General features: G+C 56.9%; 1 protein-coding gene across 1 annotated transcript; it reads left to right on the forward strand.

Annotated features, from left to right (window-relative positions):
• The first annotated feature begins 234 nt into the window (after positions 1–234).
• Slc26a11 (solute carrier family 26 member 11) lies at positions 235–16,097 on the forward strand. The gene is made up of 16 exons (XM_090351335.1): positions 235–458; positions 926–1,118; positions 1,386–1,471; positions 3,167–3,246; positions 4,106–4,248; positions 5,748–5,923; positions 6,169–6,241; positions 8,113–8,163; positions 9,653–9,713; positions 11,588–11,643; positions 11,858–11,998; positions 12,771–12,898; positions 13,086–13,185; positions 13,411–13,544; positions 13,940–14,012; positions 14,853–16,097. Exons 1-16 carry the CDS (start codon positions 282–284, stop codon positions 14,942–14,944), a joined length of 1,764 nt encoding a protein of 587 aa, XP_090207461.1. The 5' UTR covers positions 235–281; the 3' UTR covers positions 14,945–16,097.
• Positions 16,098–17,312: the final 1,215 nt, after the last annotated feature.

The raw sequence follows: 17,312 nt of genomic DNA on the forward strand, positions 1-17,312 counted from the left end.
TGGAAAGGTAGGACTTCTCCCGGAAGGAGAAATCTGTCCTCAGGCCTCCAGTGAGGAGGTTGGCAAGGAGGCCCCTGGGTCTTTGCGGGTGAGGGGCTGGGGCTTTCCACCCCCAAGGTGGCCACCAACCTTGGGCAGCTTAACCCTTTGGCTCCTGAGGGAAGACTGGCCACGCGCCTTCCCCTGCTGCTGGGCTCCTGACTGCCCATCTGCGTGTCCACCCCTAGCAAAGCCCTCTGTGAAGGACGGCTCTGGGCCAGGCCAGGTCTCCCAGCGCCGGCATGGCCCCCAGCTCCTGCTCCCCCGCGGGCCTGCAGCGGTGTCTGCCGGTCCTGGCCTGGCTGCCCAGCTACTCGGCGCAGTGGCTGAAGATGGACCTCATCGCAGGGCTCTCCGTGGGGCTCACCCTCATTCCACAGGCCCTGGCCTACGCTGAGGTGGCTGGACTCCCGCCCCAGGTGTGTGTCCTGCCAGAGGATCTCCTCAGAGCTCCGAGCCTGTCCACGGGCAGAGTGAGAGGCCAGACGCCTCTGTGAGCCCTACCCCAGGGCCCAAGAGTCCCTTGGCCTGAAATTGTCATCTCTGCACGTGACAGCCTTTGAGCCCAAGTTGGGTCTTGATGGTCCAGGCGGGGGCAGTGTGACGATGACTCCTGGTGGCCTGAGGAGATGTTCTTAGAATCTCAGACACAAGCTTGAAGGCCCCTGAGCCACCGGAGGCAGTAGTGCCCCCGCCCCCACTTCATCTGGTCTTCACCAGCCTAGGGCCATCTTTGCTAGTAGGGAAATTAAAACAGGTCTTGTTCACCACAAGGCCACAGTGGTGGCTACAGGACGGGTGTACCCTGCCGGGTCAGCTGGGGCCGTGGGGTGTGTGGACAGGCCCTGGGCATCCTGGCTGCTCACCGTCCCCTCCCCGCCTCCAGTATGGCCTGTACTCTGCCTTCACGGGATGCTTCGTGTATTTCCTCCTTGGCACCTCCCGCGACGTGACTCTGGGCCCCACAGCCATCATGTCCCTGCTGGTGTCCTTCTACACCTTCCACGAGCCCGCCTATGCTGTACTGCTGGCCTTCCTGTCCGGCTGTATCCAGCTGGCCATGGGCTTCCTGAGACTAGGTGAGACTCTGCCTTCCAGCGCTGGATGCCCTCCGCTTCACAGCTCCTGCCTGACCTCCAGGGCCCGTCTTGTGTCGGGGAGGAGGCGGCTCACATTCTAACCTCCCTCCCCTGCTCCCCAAACCATCATGGTCAGCGGGGGTCACTCAGCAGTCCTCAGCTGCTGGACCATCTGCTCCCAGTCCCCACCATGCCATGTCTCCCTGCCTCTATCCCCTGGAACCTGGGAACCCTTTGTGCCAGCTCAGCTTTCCTCTTGGCCACCAGGGTTTCTGCTCGACTTCATCTCCTGCCCCGTCATTAAAGGCTTCACCTGTGCTGCTGCCATCACCATTGGCTTTGGGCAGGTCAAGGTAGGCTCAGGCCCCCCGGGGCTCTGTCCTTTCACCTTTGCTGGTCACCACAGGGAACCTGATCTTTTGTGGCCAGTGGACATCTTGTGCTTTGGGATGATTTCTCCATGAACTGAGGAAAATAAGAGGGGTACCTCCCTTATAAAATGGCTCTTCTATGGGAGGGAAGGAGGGAGGGTGTGTGTGTGTGTGTGTGTGTGTGTGTGTGTGTGTGTGTGTGTTCCATCTTCACAGCAGATAATGTAGGGACTGACTCTTCTCTGACAGTGTTTGGGGCAGAGATGGAGGGACGTCATGGTGTGATTGTTTTGCCCTTGCCAACCTTGGCTGCCTCTCCCTCCCCCCACAATCATTTCCCCACACTAAAGGGCTTGGCTTCATATTTAAATATTTCAGTATTTGTCCTGAGATAGCTATACCAATACTCCCCACAGGTGGAATTTGCTCTCCTTTGCTGCGTCCAGTGTTGACTGTGGTACTCAGGACTGCACTGGGTGTGATAGGGTTGGGGAGGTCCCGATGGGGAGTGGACGAGGAACACTGAACTCCTCTGCAGATGGGGCCCTGGGGCCCTCTCTGGCACACTCTGCCACACCCTAACCTGGTGAGCCTGCCTTCACTCCTCATCCCCTCAAAGCAGGCTTCCCAAGGCCGGGCTCTGCATCAGGCCTAGACAGAGAAACCGGTCCAGGAGACTGTTCAGTAAGAGACACACTGGCTGTGCCCTGGCTCTAAGCTATGCTCTCCCTGCTGTGGGGAGTCAGGTTTGTTCCAGAGGAGGGTGGGAGATTATATACACCATGTCTGCACCCTACAAATGTGGTTGGATGAGAGCGCCTCCTTTGATTGTAGCAAACTCATTGTTAGCATAAGCGATGTTTCTTCCTCTTCCACACCAGGATTGAGTAAGTATTCTACTCATAATCACCAGGCCAAGGGTGGGTATCTTCTGTGTGCCTTTCTAGTCGGCCAGGCTCCACCCTAAGGTTTTCCAGCGTTGCTTAGGTTATCTGTGGCACGGAGCACTCTGACGTGTCTAGGTCAGAAGCTCTTTCCTCAGCAGCCAGGTGGCAGATCCCATCAGCACTCCCCTGCCCAGCTCCCACCTCAGTCGATACATGCAACAGCGTTGAGGCAGTCAGCGTGGCTTGTCCTGTCCCCTACCAGGTCTCAGAACGCAGAAAAAAAAATAATAAGAAAGCAAGGCTTAGAAGCACCCCCCTGAGGGTCGTCGCCAAAGAAGTCCTGGTAGTCCTGGCAGAAAGCCAGGTCTGGCCAGCAAACCCTGCAAGGATTTTGGGGGGAGGAGCCAGTATCCAATTTGATTTTTATTTGCTGCAGGGAGCAGTGCTGGGAGTGACTGGCATGGACTTGGGCCAGTGGCCTTAGGGTGAGGGCGGGGCCAAGTGGCTGGGTGGCTAAAAAACTGCCTCAGCTACCAGGTGATCCAGACTGTGTTTGAAAGGACCCAGGCATGAGGTTCAGTCTCCTTCAGTTCTTGTCCTTGGCTTTGAGGATGGGCAGTCCTCTGGGTCCCAGGGTCCCTTGGAAGACCTGATAGACATAGCTGAACCCCAGGAAGAGCCCTGCGGGGGGCGGGGGGCTGGGATTCCATGGCAGGCCTGCACACCAGGCTAGGTGGGCGGGGCCAGGCTTTCCCGGGGCCAGTGGGCTAATCCATTTCTGTTTGAACAGAACCTTCTGGGACTGCAGAACATCCCCAGGCAGTTTTTCCTGCAGGTGTATCACATCTTCCTCAGCATCGGAGACACCAGGTACCTTCTTGCTGCTTCTTCCCCAGATAAGGCCCCTCCTGGGCCCCCACCATCCTCCACCCCAGAAGGCATTTGTTGTGTCTTCTGGGTGTCGGACTCAAACCCATCCCTGGAGCAGCCCTGTCGCCTTACCCGGGAAGTGGGTCTGATATGCGGTGCCCAGCCAGCCTAGGCCAGCTGAGCCAGGGCTGCAGTGGGCAGGAGCCCCAGGCCGTGCGGAGCCCCTGCCTCCACTGTGTTCTTGGGGGAGGCAGGCGTGAGGAATGTCGGGGAGGGCAGGGGAAGGGCAGTGGGCTCCTGCTTGTAGAGCCCTCACTCAGCCAGCGGAGGGCCAGGGGTGAGCTGGGAGAGATGTGGCTCTTGCAGGGCGCTTCCCTCAGCCCCGGCCAGGACAGTTCTTCCCCTTGTCCTGCCGAGATGGCTTGGGGGAGCAATTCAGGGGGTGACCCCACTATGCTGGGGCCTGGAGGGAGTGGCGGAGGTCCTGGCCTGTTGCAATGACTCCCCAGAACCTGAAGCCATCATGGAGGGGGCTCAGTCTCCTGGGGGCAGTGAGGGGACAATGGCTGACTGCGTGTGAAGGGTCTCCCGGAGGCGCGGTCTGCAGACCTGGCAGCCACAGGCAGGGAGGTGTGGGACGGAGATGTGGCTGTGGACCTGCGCCATGGTGACCTGGGCTCCTGGACGTTGCTTGCTGCCCGAACCCGGGCAGTGCACCGCTGAGATGAGACTGGAGTGTAGAACGAAGGGGGACGCACAGAAAGAGCCATGGAGAGAGCCCCCGGGAAACTCCGGCTCCAGCGTGGCCCGGTCCTGGCTGCGTTGGTCTCAGAAGGGACGACCGCGGCTCTGCCCGCAGGGCCGGCGATGCCATCCTGGGTCTGGTCTGCATGGGGCTGCTGCTGGGGCTGAAGCTGATGCGGGACCAGGCACCCCCCGTCCACCCCGAGACGCCCCTCGGGGTGCGGCTCAGCCACGGGCTGGTGTGGATCGCCACCACAGGTGAGGAGCCTGCTGGCCGAGGCCCCACGGGGTCTTGGAGCTTCTGTGTGGCCATGGCTGGTGGGAACTCCTGGATCTAACAGGGAGCTGCAGCTGAGCAGGCTGGGCTGTAGGGTCCATCACCTGACTACAGCTAGGATTATAGCCGGGAGTCACTGCCATCCTGTTTTGTTAATTATTCAGAGAAGGATACTGAACTCTAGCTGTGATTAGGGGTTTTACATAGTTGAAAGTCCGTGATTAGGCTTGCAGACATACAGCGCTACACTTTCTTTTTTTCCCCTTGAAATTTCCCCATTGACTGTTCTTCACCCTGAAATCTAAAATCTACTTTGGTAGAAAAAAAAGCCGCTTAAGCTTTTTTTTTTCCCCCTTTGGTTAATCATGGGACTTGAACTCTGGGCCTTCGCGCTGTCCCTGAGCTCTTTAGCTCAAGGCTACCACCCTACCCCTTGAACCACAGCTCAACTTCCAGTTTTTCTGGCAGTTAATTGGAAATAAGAGTCTCATGGACTTTCGTGCCCAGGCTAACTTTGAACTGTGATCCTCAGATCTCAGCTTCGTAAGTAGCTAGGATTATAGGTGTGAGTGACTGGCTTCCAGCTCAGCTTTCTTTTGATTAGTACAAGGTATCTTCTCTCATCCTTACAGTTTTAATCTATTTAACCTAGTGTAACTTCTGTGAACAGCATATAGGTGGGGTTTGTTTTGGGGGCTTTCTGACACTGCGTCATCATCTTCCTTCTTCCTCCTCCTGCTGCTCCTTTTCCTCCCTCTTCTGTCATGAGGCTTGAACTTAGGCCTCGGCACTGTCCCTGAGCTCAAGGCTAGCAGTCTACCACTTGAGCCATCGTGCTACTTCAGGCTTTTTCTGTTTATATGGTACCGAGGAATGGAATCTAGGGCTTCATACGTGCTAGACAAGCACTCTACCACTAAGCCACGTTGCCAGCACTCTGCTTCTTCTTTTTTTTTTTTTTCCTTCCTCTGGGCCTGGGCACTGTCCCCGAGCTTTTCAGCTCAAGGCTACTGCCCCACCCCTGGGCCTGGGAATTGAGCCACAGCTCCACTTCCCATTTTCTAGTGTTTAATTGGCTGGGTTGGCTTTGAACTGCAATCCTCAGATCTCAGCCTCCTGACAGCAGCTAGGATTACAGGTGTTTTGTCTCTCTTGTACCTGAGATTACAAGTGGTTTTATGGCTACCACTGTACTTGGTTTATTGATTGAGAGAGGATTTTGCTAGCTTTTTGCCCCCAGGTTGGTCTCAAACCTTGATTCTCCCTATTTCCATCCCCACACAGCTGGGGTGACAGGCGCGCGCCATCACACTGCACACAGTGTGTTTTGTCCCTGTCCCACTCTTGTGTGCTTCACAGGGCTCATGCCTGTCCATGGCATGACAACAGGCTTTCCCAGGGGTGCCCTGGGTGGAGTCCCCACCTATGAAGTAGGTATGGCTCAGTGACATTCCTGCTTTTACCAGTGCCTCCCCCACAGCCCGCAACGCCCTGGTGGTCTCCTTCGGGGCTCTGATGGCGTATTCCTTCGAGGTGACAGGATACCAGCCTTTTGTCCTAACTGGAGAGACCGTGGGGGGCCTTCCTCCAGTCCGGCCCCCGCCCTTCTCCCTGACCACGGCCAACGGGACGGTGTCTTTCATCCAGATGGTCCAGGTGAGCAGAGCACGGCCAGCAGCAGAGCTGGGGCCATGCGGCCCCTGAGCCTGCGTCCTCCTCACTGGATACTACCTCAGGGATGTGGAGTCCTTGAGCAGGGGCACCTAGGGCTCATGGGAGAGGTGGGGATGGGCCGCCACCTTCAGTGTCCTGGACGTCCTGACCCTGGTGCTCCTGGCCCCATGGCCACCCAGGCCTTCCCTGACCACAGGCAGCCGCTCACCTGCCTCTCTCCCCTCCAGGACATGGGGGCTGGACTGGCTGTGGTTCCCCTTGTGGGCCTCCTGGAGAGCGTAGCCGTGGCCAAAGCCTTCGGTAAGACGCCAGTCCCCGCAGCCCCCACCCTTGGCTTGTCCCCCTACACGTCTGCCCCCCTCAAGCTGCTGCCCTCCTGTTTGCTTTTGTCTGCTCTATTTTTCAACACTGGAGCTTTATGTAAGGAATTATATGCTCGTGTTTTTAAAATGTGGTAGGGGTGAAGGAGACAGGGAGGGACCGGGGTGGGCAGGGTCGGGTGCTGTGCTGTCACCACACTCACCGTAGGCCTGTGGTGGCTTGTCATCTGAGGGCCTAGTGAGCTGTAGTGAGGTTTTTGTTTTGTGTGTGTGAACTCAGGGCCTTACGCTCTCACTTGGCTCTTTCACACATGGCTAATGTACCATTGAGTCACTCCTCCATTCCCGCTTTTTGCTGGTTAATTGGAGATAAAAGACTCCTAGAGGGCCAGAAGCATGGACTAGTGGTTGCATGCTCAGCTAGCATGCATGAAGCCCTGGGTTCTATTCTCTGGAAGCACATACATAGAAAAGGCTGGAAGGGGCGCTGTGGCTCAAGTGGTAGAGTGCTAGCTTTGAGCAAAACGTGTCCAAGGACAGTGCTAGGTCCTGAGTGCAAGCCCTGGGGGGAGAAAGTCTCGTAGACTTTCCTGCCAACGCTGCTTTCAACCCAGGTCCTCAGCTCTCACCTCCCGAGTAGCTGGGAGGACGGGTGTGAGCCACCAGGCCCAGCTTCGGTATTGTGTTTTAGATGTAATTGGTAATAGTGACCTAACTTCAGCCTTCAACTTTAATAACTGCCTTCACAGAACTCCATAACCACCCCTGCCCGCTCAGCCTTTCCCGTCCCCTCCCCACCCCAGGCAGGCAGGAGAAGTTCCCGGCCTTAAACACCGCCTGTGGTTTATTTAGCTACTTAGCCTCCGTTTCCACTGCAGTGGCCATATGTCTGGCTGTGGATTATCAGTGTGTTGTTGCTCTCTCTGTCTGTAGCCATTGCATTGGTTAATTCTGAGGATGAAGAGCCACTCGGTGAGCTGAGGGGGTGTGGGTTAGTGGTGGGCCCGTCATCCCGCTGCAGGCAGAGCACGGAGCCTGGGGTGGGGTACAGACCTACTGCACATGCGCGCAGGCCGGTGGTGACCTCGCCTCCACCAGGCGCTGGGCGGTGCTCAGAGGCCTGCGGGGCCGCCTGAGCATTGCCAATTCAAAACGAAAGCCCTCAGTATCCGGAAATCCAAAAGCTTTGGACATCATGCCAGCATTCAGAAAAGTGCCGGTGTTTGAAACTTTGATGTTTTGTTGCTGGTTTTAATTTTAGATTAGATTGGACTAGGAGTGTGGCCTAGTGGTAGAGGGCTTGCCTAGCATGCACGAAGACCCAGGTCCATTTCCTTGGTACCACATACACAGAAGAAGCTGGAAGTGGTACTGTGGCTCAAGGAGTAGAGGGCTGGCCTTGAGAGACCTCAAGGACAGTGCTCGGCCCTGAGTTCAAGCCTAAGGACTAACAGTAAATAACTAAATAAATAAATTTTAGATTAGACATGCTCAGTGTACAGGTAAAGTTTTTATGTGTGCTTCAGTACTTTTATAAAACAGTGCCATATATAGACTGGAGGGGGATTTTTAAATTTTTATTCCATCAGTTTTCCCAGCAGTATCATAATGCTTCCAAACAGCTTTCTTTTTATTCTTTTCCTTTTTGCTGGTCCTAAGGCTTGAACTCTCCCTGAGCCTCTTTGTCCTCAAGATTAGCAATCTACCATTTGAGCTGCAGCTCCACTTCTGGCTTTTTCTGTGTGTATGGTACTGAGGAATTGAACCCAGGGCTTCATGCATGCTTGGCAAGCACGCTACCGCTGTGTCACACTCGCAGCCCCAGCAACAACGTTCTTGTCTGTTCTCTAGCTTCACAGAATAGCTACCGTATCGACCCCAGCCAGGAGCTTCTGGCCATAGGTAAGACGCCTTGTGGTCGGGCCCCCACAGCTCTGAGTCGTACCTAGTCTGGCAATGCTCGTGATGAGCGGGGAGCTTTTAGAAATGAGCCTGGGCTTAACCCTAAGTATCCCCAAGGTTTCACATACCTGTAGGAGTCAGGAGCCTGTGCCCGGGGCTCCTAGCATGGCACACTCAGGTTTGGACCCTCTCCAGGCATGCCCAGACCTTTCCACCTCGGGAGGGAGCTGGAGGACGTGTAGCCAGGTAGACCTGGTGACACGAGTTAGTTTCTAAACGTCCCCTTTCTTGCTCTACACCACAGGCCATGGGGCCGGAGAGGTCAGTCATGGGGCTTGACTTCCTGGGTCTGGACTCTGTCTCTGAGCTCTTCAGCTCAAGGCTACTGCCCTACCCCTTGAGCCACAGTGCCACTTCGGTTTCCTGGGGGTTAACTAGAGACAAGAGTTTCATGGACTTCTTGATGCCTTGGCTGGCTTTGGGCCTTGATCCTCAGATCTCAGCTCCGGAGTCGCTAGGCCTACAGGCCTGAGATACTGGGCCAGCAGGGAGAATCACCTGTAGTGACACGAGGACTGGTTCCTCTGGCTACACCCTGTCCCCTGGGCAGCCCTGTGGAGATTCTTGATTTGCCAGCAGGGCAAACTGCCAGCTTCCTTTTTTCGCTTTTTTTCTCATTCTCTAAACCTACACTTGTTTTGTGGTCCTGGGGGTTGAACCCAGGACACCACGCTTGATAGACAAGTGCTCAACCACTTGAGCCACACTCACCAATGTTTTTGTGGTGTTTTGGTTTTGACCTAGGTTCTTTATAACGTTACCCAGGCTGGCCTTCACCATCCAGGCCCCTCGTCCTAGAGTCTCCTGAGACTGGAGAGCCAGTATTTGAGGGCCTCAGCCTGGCTGTCCACCCCCAGAGAAGGCCTTGAACCTGTAGCCCCCTGGTCATCTCTACACAGTGGTCACCGGGAGGGTTGGAGGTGGGGTGATGCTGGGAAGTGGGTTGTGATAATGGGGGGAGGGGCTGTTGTCTCAGTTCCTGGGTTCTCTCCAGGTGGCCCGGCAGTGCCCCTCGGGGTGGCTTACAGGCCTTGGCCTTTGCCCCTCACCATGGCTCACCATCTTACAGAGCAAGGGTGGGGCCTGAGGCAGGGAGCAGGAGCTGGATCTTTCAGGCTTCCTTCCTGAGCCATGCCCAGCTCTGGGAGTGCCGCCCTCTGTGCCCCCCGAGGAAAGCACGCAGCAAGGCTGGGGGGGGGCTGCAGTACCCACAGTCATGCTGGGCGCTCCGTGGTGCTGATACACAAGCGCCTCTGCTCCTCCCCAGCACAACCTCTACAAAGAATCCAGCTTGGGCAGATATGGCAAGAGTGGGCTGTGCTTTCCTCCCCAACACAAGGCCTGCATGGCCTGGCCCCAGTGGCCTCACTGGTTCTCCGTCCCCTCTCCTCTACCCCTCCTGGCCTCCAATAAGCCTGCTTTTCCCCAGGTCTCACCAACACGCTGGGCTCCTTCGTCTCATCCTACCCCGTCACAGGCAGCTTTGGGCGGTGAGTGACTGTGGCCCTTCCTCTGAGCCTCGAGGAAGGCCAGGCCTGAGGGCCTTGTCCCCTCACCATCACCGCTCCCATTCTCGCTGCCAGAGTCCCCATGGCCTCTGACAACTCGTCTGTGTGAGGTAGCCGGCCTACCAGCTGGGCTGGACAATCTGAGCTCCTCAGCAAGCCCCAGCGCCCCACACTCCTCCAGAATGCTGGTGCCCACGTTAACTCCCAAGAGAAAGCAGAGGCAGGAAACGGCTTCCGCTGTGGCCAATCAGGGTCCCAGGGGAGCCATCACCCCACAGGCCCTCCCTGGAGTCAGGCCCAGGTGTCTGCAGCTCATGCCTGTAATCCTGGCTTCATAGGAGACCAAGATCCAAGGATTAAGGTTGAAGGCAGCCAGGCAGGAAAGTCAGGAGATTCTTTTGTTGGCAGTGGTTGTGGGGCTTGAACTCAGAGCCTGGGTACTGTCCCCCAGCCTCTGTGCTCAAGGCTAGCCCTCTGACACTTGAGCCACAGCACCACTTCCAGTTTTTAAATGGTTAATGGCAAACGGGGTCTCATAGGTACTTCTCTGCCTGGCCTGGTGTTATCTCCAATTCTTAGGACGCTGCCTCCTGAGTAGCTAGGATTACAGGCATGGGCCACTGGCGCTGGCTTCCTTGACTTACTTTCTTTCTTTCTTTCTTTCTTTCTTTCTTTCTTTCTTTCTTTCTTTCCTTCCTTCCTTCCTTCCTTCCTTCCTTCTTTCTTTCTTTCTTTCTTTCTTTCCTTCCTTCCTTCCTTCCTTCCTTCCTTCCTTCCTTCTTTCTTTTTTGTTGATTGTGGGGCTTGAACTCTGGGCCTGGTCACTGTCCCTGAGCTCTTCAGCTCAAGGCTAGTGCTCTACCCCTTGAGACACCTCACCACTTCCAGTTTTCTGGTGGTTAATCAAACATAAGAGACTCATGGACTTTGGTGCTGGGGCTGGCTTTTGAACCTTGATCCTCAGATCTCAGCCTCCTGAGTAGCTAGGATTGCATGGGTGAGCCACTGTGCCTTGCTTCTATGAGATTTTTTTTTTTTTTTTTTTTGCCAGTCCTGGGCTTGAGCTCAGGGCCTGAGCACTGTCCTTGGACTTTCTCAAGGTTAGAGCTCTACCACTTGAGCCTCAGCAACACTTCAGGCTTTTTTTTCTATGTATGTGGTACCGAGGAATCGAACCCGGGTCTTCATGCATGCTAGGCAAGCACTTTAACCACTAGGCCAAACTCCCGGCCCCTTCTATGAGATTTTTATCTCTAATTAACTACCAAAACCAGAAGTGGAGCTGTGACTCAAGTGATAAGAGTGCTACGCTAACCTTGGGTGAAAAAGCTGAGCAAGAATTGGGTGCCAGTGGCTCATCCTGTGATCTAAGCCACTCATGATGCTGAAATCAGGATTGTGGTTGAAAGCCTGCCCTGGCAGGGAAATCTATGAGACGCTTACATCCAGTTAACCACCACAAAGCTAGAAGTGAAGCTGTGGCTTAAGAGGTAAACCAGGTCCTGAGTTTAGGCCCCAGGACCAGTGTACGTGCACATGCACTCGTGTGTGTGCACACGCAGAAGCCAAGCCACCGCTTAAGGCCTTGAGTTCAAGCCCTAGTGTACACGTAGAAGAGGAGGAGGAGGAGAGGAGTAGACAGCCGTCTGAAGGACGTGTGTTTTCTCATCTGAACTTTCATGATGAGTTACAGTCACTGTGTACTAAAGGAATGCGGGTGCCTGCCCTGACTGCATGTGCCGCCCGAGCCCAGCGCCGCCCAGCACGGGCTCTGAGGAGCAATGCGCTGCTGCAGTCGTGGCCCGTGGCCGGGCCTCTCCCAGGCGCGGGCTTAACAGCTTCTCTTTGCCTTCCAGGACAGCTGTGAACGCTCAGTCAGGAGTGTGCAGCCCAGCCGGGGGGCTGGTGACCGGTGAGCCCCCCGCAGTCCCCGTGTACCCGTGGAGGGGCCCAGGGCAGCGGGAGAGAAGCCACGGTGGGGTCTTCACTACGAGGCCTCTTCAGCACACCGCTGGCAGGGCCTTGACGGGTCCAAGCCCCAGCCCAGGCTGTACCCTCCGCTGTGCAGGAAGGGGGACCCCAGCCGGGCCCTCCCCAGGTCTCACTGCCCCCCGCGCCCCCTGCAGGTGTGCTGGTCCTGCTTTCCCTGAGCTACCTGACCTCGCTGTTCTACTTCATTCCCAAATCCACGCTGGCTGCGGTCATCATCATGGCCGTGGCCCCGCTCTTCGACCCCAAGATCTTCGGGACACTTTGGCGTGTGAAGCGTATGTATCTGAGCCGGGCATGGTGGCTCACGCCTGCAGCCCTAGCTGCTCAGCAGGGGGAGCGGACTGGGCAGGAAGGTCCATGAGACTCTTAGCTCCAGTTAAACAGCTGTGGCTCAAGTAGTAGAGCGCTAGCCTTGAGCACTAGCAGAAAGCTCAGGCACTGTGCCCAGGACCTGAGTTCAAGCCCCAGTCCCGGTGCCCACACTCACAAAGAAGAGGAGTGCTGGGCGGGTGTCTGTGAGCGGCCCCACCGGGGTGGAGCTGGGAGGTGAGGGAAGGCCTTGAATCCTAGCTATTTAGCAGCCTGAGAGCTGAGGATCTGGGTTCAAATCCAGTTCAGATAGGAAGATCTGTGAGACTCACGCCAGCAAAAAGCCAGATGTGGAGGCCTGGCCAAATGGTATAGTGGCAGGCTTGAGTGAAAAAACTAAGTGACAGCGCCCAGACCCTGAGTTCAAGCCCTGCTGTCAGCCTATACACACAGAAAGTATAAATAAGCTTGTGTGGGATATAGTAGAAGCTCTTAAGGGAAACTGAGGCTTGGAACTCAACCAGGCTGGCCTACCTTCACCTCAGCACAGAGAGGGCAGCGTCCCATACCTACCAGCTCCACCCCCAGCTGCCATCCCTGGGGGCGCCTTGGGCTGGTGACTGCTGGTACCGGGGCTGGGAGGAGCGGGGCCAGTTGTCTGCAGGGTACAGGTTGAGTGTCAGGTGGCAGCAGGGAGCTGAGTAAGGAGAGATCACTGCTGAGCCGACCCTGTCCTAGGGCTGGACCTGCTGCCCCTCTGTGTGACCTTCCTGCTGTGCTTCTGGGAGGTGCAGTACGGCATCCTGGCTGGCACGCTGGTGTCCCTGCTCCTCCTCCTGCACTCGGCAGCCAGGCCCAAGATGCAGGTGCGCCCCGCGGAGGGTGGGGGGCTCCTGGGCCCCTGGGTGTGCAGGAGGCTGTGGGCGGGGCACTGCCGAGAGTGACTGACAGTGGCGTGGGCTCATTCTGGGCGGGCGAGTCTTGGAACAAAGCCTGGCTGAGGCGTCGCTGTACCCCCGGACCTCTGGACTCACTGCCTCGCGTTGCGTGCAGGTGTCAGAGGGGCCTGTGCTCGTCCTGCAGCCGGCCAGTGCACTGCACTTCCCCGCCACCGAGGCCCTGCGCGAGGCGGTCCTGAGGCGGGCTCTGGAAGGTGCGTGGATGGGCTGGGGCGCTCACATCAGCGGGGCCCCTGCGACCCCCAGCCAGACCCTGAGACCCAGCCGCAGGGCCTGGAAGTACTCTACCTGAAGTCTCAGCCCTGCTTGCTTGGCTGGCTGTCCTGTCCACGGCTGGCTCTCCGGAGCCCACGGCCGTTTCAGGCCCACTCTGCCCTGCCAGCGTGGCACGAACCTGGGGGTGCGGGCTGTCTCCCCAGTGTCCCCACCTCGCAGCGCGGTCCTGGCCTGCGGCCACGTCTGCAGCATTGACTACACCGTGGTGCTGGGGCTGGGCGAGCTCCTCGAGGACTTCCACAGACGGGGCGTCCGGCTGGTCTTCGCAGGCCTGCAGGTGAGCGAGGTGGCAGCCCCTGGTGCCAGCCCAAGAGTGGAGTGCCCGGCCCTCACCGCTGTGGCTCCGAGGGGGGCTCCTGGCCCCGCTGACCTGTGTCCCTGGGGGAGTCAGGGATGCAGCCTCACTCTCCCTGGAGTCCGAGCTGGCCCCCCATTTGCCACCATGCCGTGTTCAGCACTGGGCCGTTGGCCCCGGGGTGACACTGTGTGTTTGCGGAGCGGGGGGCCCGTGGGTGTTGAATCTCCTCTGTGGCAGCAGTCCCTGCCCTTCCCCCACACACCGGTGCAGAGGTGAAGCTGCACCTCGAGGTCACTCGGGGTGCTCAGTCCAGGCCTCCTGCTGCATGGCCATGGCCGAGCCTCCCCCTGGACTCGTGTGGGTCTGCCTCACAGGTGCCGGTGCTCTGCACCCTGCTGGCTGCTGACCTGAAGGGCTTCCAGCATTTCTCCACCCTGGAGGAGGCAGGTGGGTGTGGGGCTCGCCCTGCGTGGTCAGGACAGAGCAGGGCAGGGTCACAAGAGCAGAAGCCCTGGGGCTGGGGCGTGGGGGGTGGGCCACTGGAGAGCCCTGAAGGGCACCGTCGTATGGTGCTGTCCCCGGGCGGGATTGCCGGCCAGCAGGGCTCCAGGTTCCAGGCGCAGCCGCAGAGACCTTCCTTTCTGGGGATTTTCATTGTTTATGTTTGAGGTGATGCTGAAACAAAAAGAAGCAAGAAGAGTTTTTGCTTTTTGTGTGGGCAGTTCTGGGGCTTGAACCCAAGGTCTGGGTACTATCTGAGCTTCATTTTTGCCCTCTACCACCTGGGCCACAGCACCACTTCTGGCCTTTTCTGTGTACGTGGTACTGAGGACTTGAGCACTCTACCACGAGGCCACATTCCCAGGCAGCAGAGTTTAAACGTCCTATCTGTGCATCCTTCTGACTGGCTACAGGCTTCCATCATTCGCCTTCCAGGGTACAGTGTTTATCATTCTAGAAAGCTCCCTTCTGTCGCACCTGAGTTCAAGCAGAGCCGTGCACACACAGTCCACAAAGGTCTGTGAAGTCCACCCATGTTCTTAGTGGAAGTGGCTTTAATGCTGGCACAAGGAGAGGCCTGAAGGCCTGGTGTCACAGCTGTAGGAGAGGCAGCCGGCTTGGCATCCAGCAGGCAGGTTCACCCCCAGAAGAGAACATGCTCAGGGAGACAGTGCCACCCGCACAGGGTCCCCGATCTGGGAGGGCGGCCCCAGCTGGCCCCGGCTCCCCCTCCCTAATCCCCCCCCCCCCCCCCGCCTGCCACTGGCTGTTTTCTTGTTGTTTCAGAGAAATATCTGAGGCAGGACCCAGGGCTGGAGCCCTATGACATCCGTGAGCGCCCAGCCCCCGAGGACACAGCTGCCCTGCTGCAGGCCTAGTCGATTATCGAGGGGCAGCTGGTGTGGGTAGAGCCTCCAGAAAGTTCTGTCCCTGGGATGGGATGCCAGCGGCTGCTCCACTGGACACTGGCTGGAGAGGGGATGCGTGGTGACCCAGGGAGGAGTAGGGGCCCCATGGGGGTCCCCCGGTGGGCCTCGTGTCCTTTGGGCAGATTACAAAGTCCTCTCCCTGCTGCCAGCTGGCATGGGCATGTCCAGGGGATGGGAGCCTCCCCAAGGGGCAGACAGCACGGCGCAGGAAGAAGGGGGCTCCCTGCTCCCCAGTTCCACCTGGGAGCTAGGTGGAGGGGGCAGGCACCCTGGAGACGCACAGAGCCCCATGCCCTGGGAGTCAGATGGCACCAACGTGTGCCCGGTGATTGGAGAGTGATTTTGTGGGTTTTGTTTTTTTTTTTAAGGAAATGATGGCTTTGATGTTTCTGTTTTAAAAATTAAAAGGTAAGGGGCCAGGAACTTGGCCTAGTGGTTAAAGTGCTTGCCTAGTAAGCACGAAGACCCGGGTTCGATTCCTTGGTACCACATATATAGAAAAAGCTGGAAGTGGTGCTGAGGCTCAAGTGGTAGAGTTCTAGCCTTGAGAAAGTCCAAGGACAGTGCTCAGACCCTGAGCTCAAGCCCAGGACTGGCACAAAAAAAAAAAAAAAAAATTAAAAGGTAAAAGACTTCCTATAAAAAATAGTTGGAGGCCATCTCCCCACCCCAGACCCTCGCCCCAAGGTGCGTCTGGAGCTTTGTGTCAGCACAGGGGTGTGTTTGGTGGGATCCTTCATGCGGGCCATGAACTCATCTCCCGCCGCGAGTGCTGGGATCAGTGGGACAATAGTACCATTGACTTGCACTAGCGCCCTCCTCCTGGCACACGCACCTCTGTGGGAGCTCAGGCTCGGGCCCCACATCCATTTAAGGCTCTGCCCCAGGGTGACTGTCCTTGGTGATGGACATTAGGAACGGAGGCATCCACCCTTAAGGGGAACCGAGGCACCAACTGATTAAACAAGATACTGGGTGCCCGTAATTAGTTACCCAGGAGGCTGAGCACTGAGGATCATGGTTTGAGGCCAACCTGGGCAGAAAAGTCCGCAAGACTTTTTTTCTTTCTTGTCAGTCCTGCGGCTTGAACTCAGGGCCCGAACACTGTCCTTGTGCCTTCTCAAGGCTACCACCCCACCACTTAGCCACAGCACCACATCTGGCTTTTCTGTGTATGTGGTACCAAGGAATCGAACCTAGGGTTTCGTGTGTGCTAGGCAGGTACTCTACCACTAGGCCACACTCCTGGCCCAGATGTTAATTCCTGGGCTGAGAACTGTCTGTCATGAAGAAATGCTTCCCATCTCTCTTTGAAACAAAGACAATGCTGCCATGTGTCTGAATATCACGTCTCTGAGTTGCCTCTGAGTTGCCTCATTTCCGTCCATCTGTCCTGCCCCGAGGCCAGGGATGGGTGAAAGCTAATCCTAGATGTGCTGTCCCCTTTCTAGCTGCATAAGCAGTGTGCCTTCCTCTCTGGTTAGCCCTGAGGCAGCACGGAGGAGGAGGAAGAGGAGGTGGTGGCGGCAGGGGAGCTTCTCCAGTTCAACCTAGGACAGGAAGAAGCAGATGAAGCCACCTGGGTACTGGGTGCTGTCCGTGCTGTGGGGGCCTGGTGACGGCTGTGGGGGTCTCCCGTGGGCCGTTACCTGCCCTGGCCTACTCTTTTTTTTTTTCCTGACTGTGGACGTGTCATGCTTGTGGTGGTTGACTGGCTCATGACAGTGTTGGGAGCCAGAGTGGAATCAAATTGTACCTTGATTTGCATCAGACAGTGGCTTTATTGTCTTATTGTTTTCTGGCCTTATTCTGTTTAAATGACCTGAGATTTACCATTTGAACGTAACAGTTGGAAGTTCCCTGGTTTCAAGAAGGGATAGAAGCCTGGAGTTGACAATAAACAAGGCTGCAGTTTTTGCCTGGGCTGCAGACCTCCCGGACCGATGTGTTTGTCTCTCTTCCATTTTTTCCAGTCCCTGCCCCCTATTTCAGGAACCCCAATTTGCTGCCCTAGGCCCCGGCACCACAGAGCCAAAGGAACATCCTATTAGGAGTGCAGGAATACTTAGGTCCAGAAAACAACTGGCCTCACCAGCCCCGCTGTCCCCCAGCCCAGAGATCTTGAGGGCAGGTTGGCAAGAGGAGCCAGCAAGGCTGTGGATTCCGCCTTCTTGCTCAGTACCTGTTTCCACAGCCGGAATCAATGTGAGTTGTCTCTGTCCTGCCTTGCTACGCAAGCCCTGCCCTGGGCAGCAGCAGGTAGAGACTCAAGCCCTAGAAAAGCACGACCCGGTGACTGTGCCTCTCCAGGCCCACG

Source organism: Megascapheus bottae, chromosome 17, assembly GCF_031878675.1.
Source record: "Megascapheus bottae isolate mThoBot1 chromosome 17, mThoBot2.hap1, whole genome shotgun sequence".
NCBI lineage: Eukaryota > Metazoa > Chordata > Mammalia > Rodentia > Geomyidae > Megascapheus > Megascapheus bottae.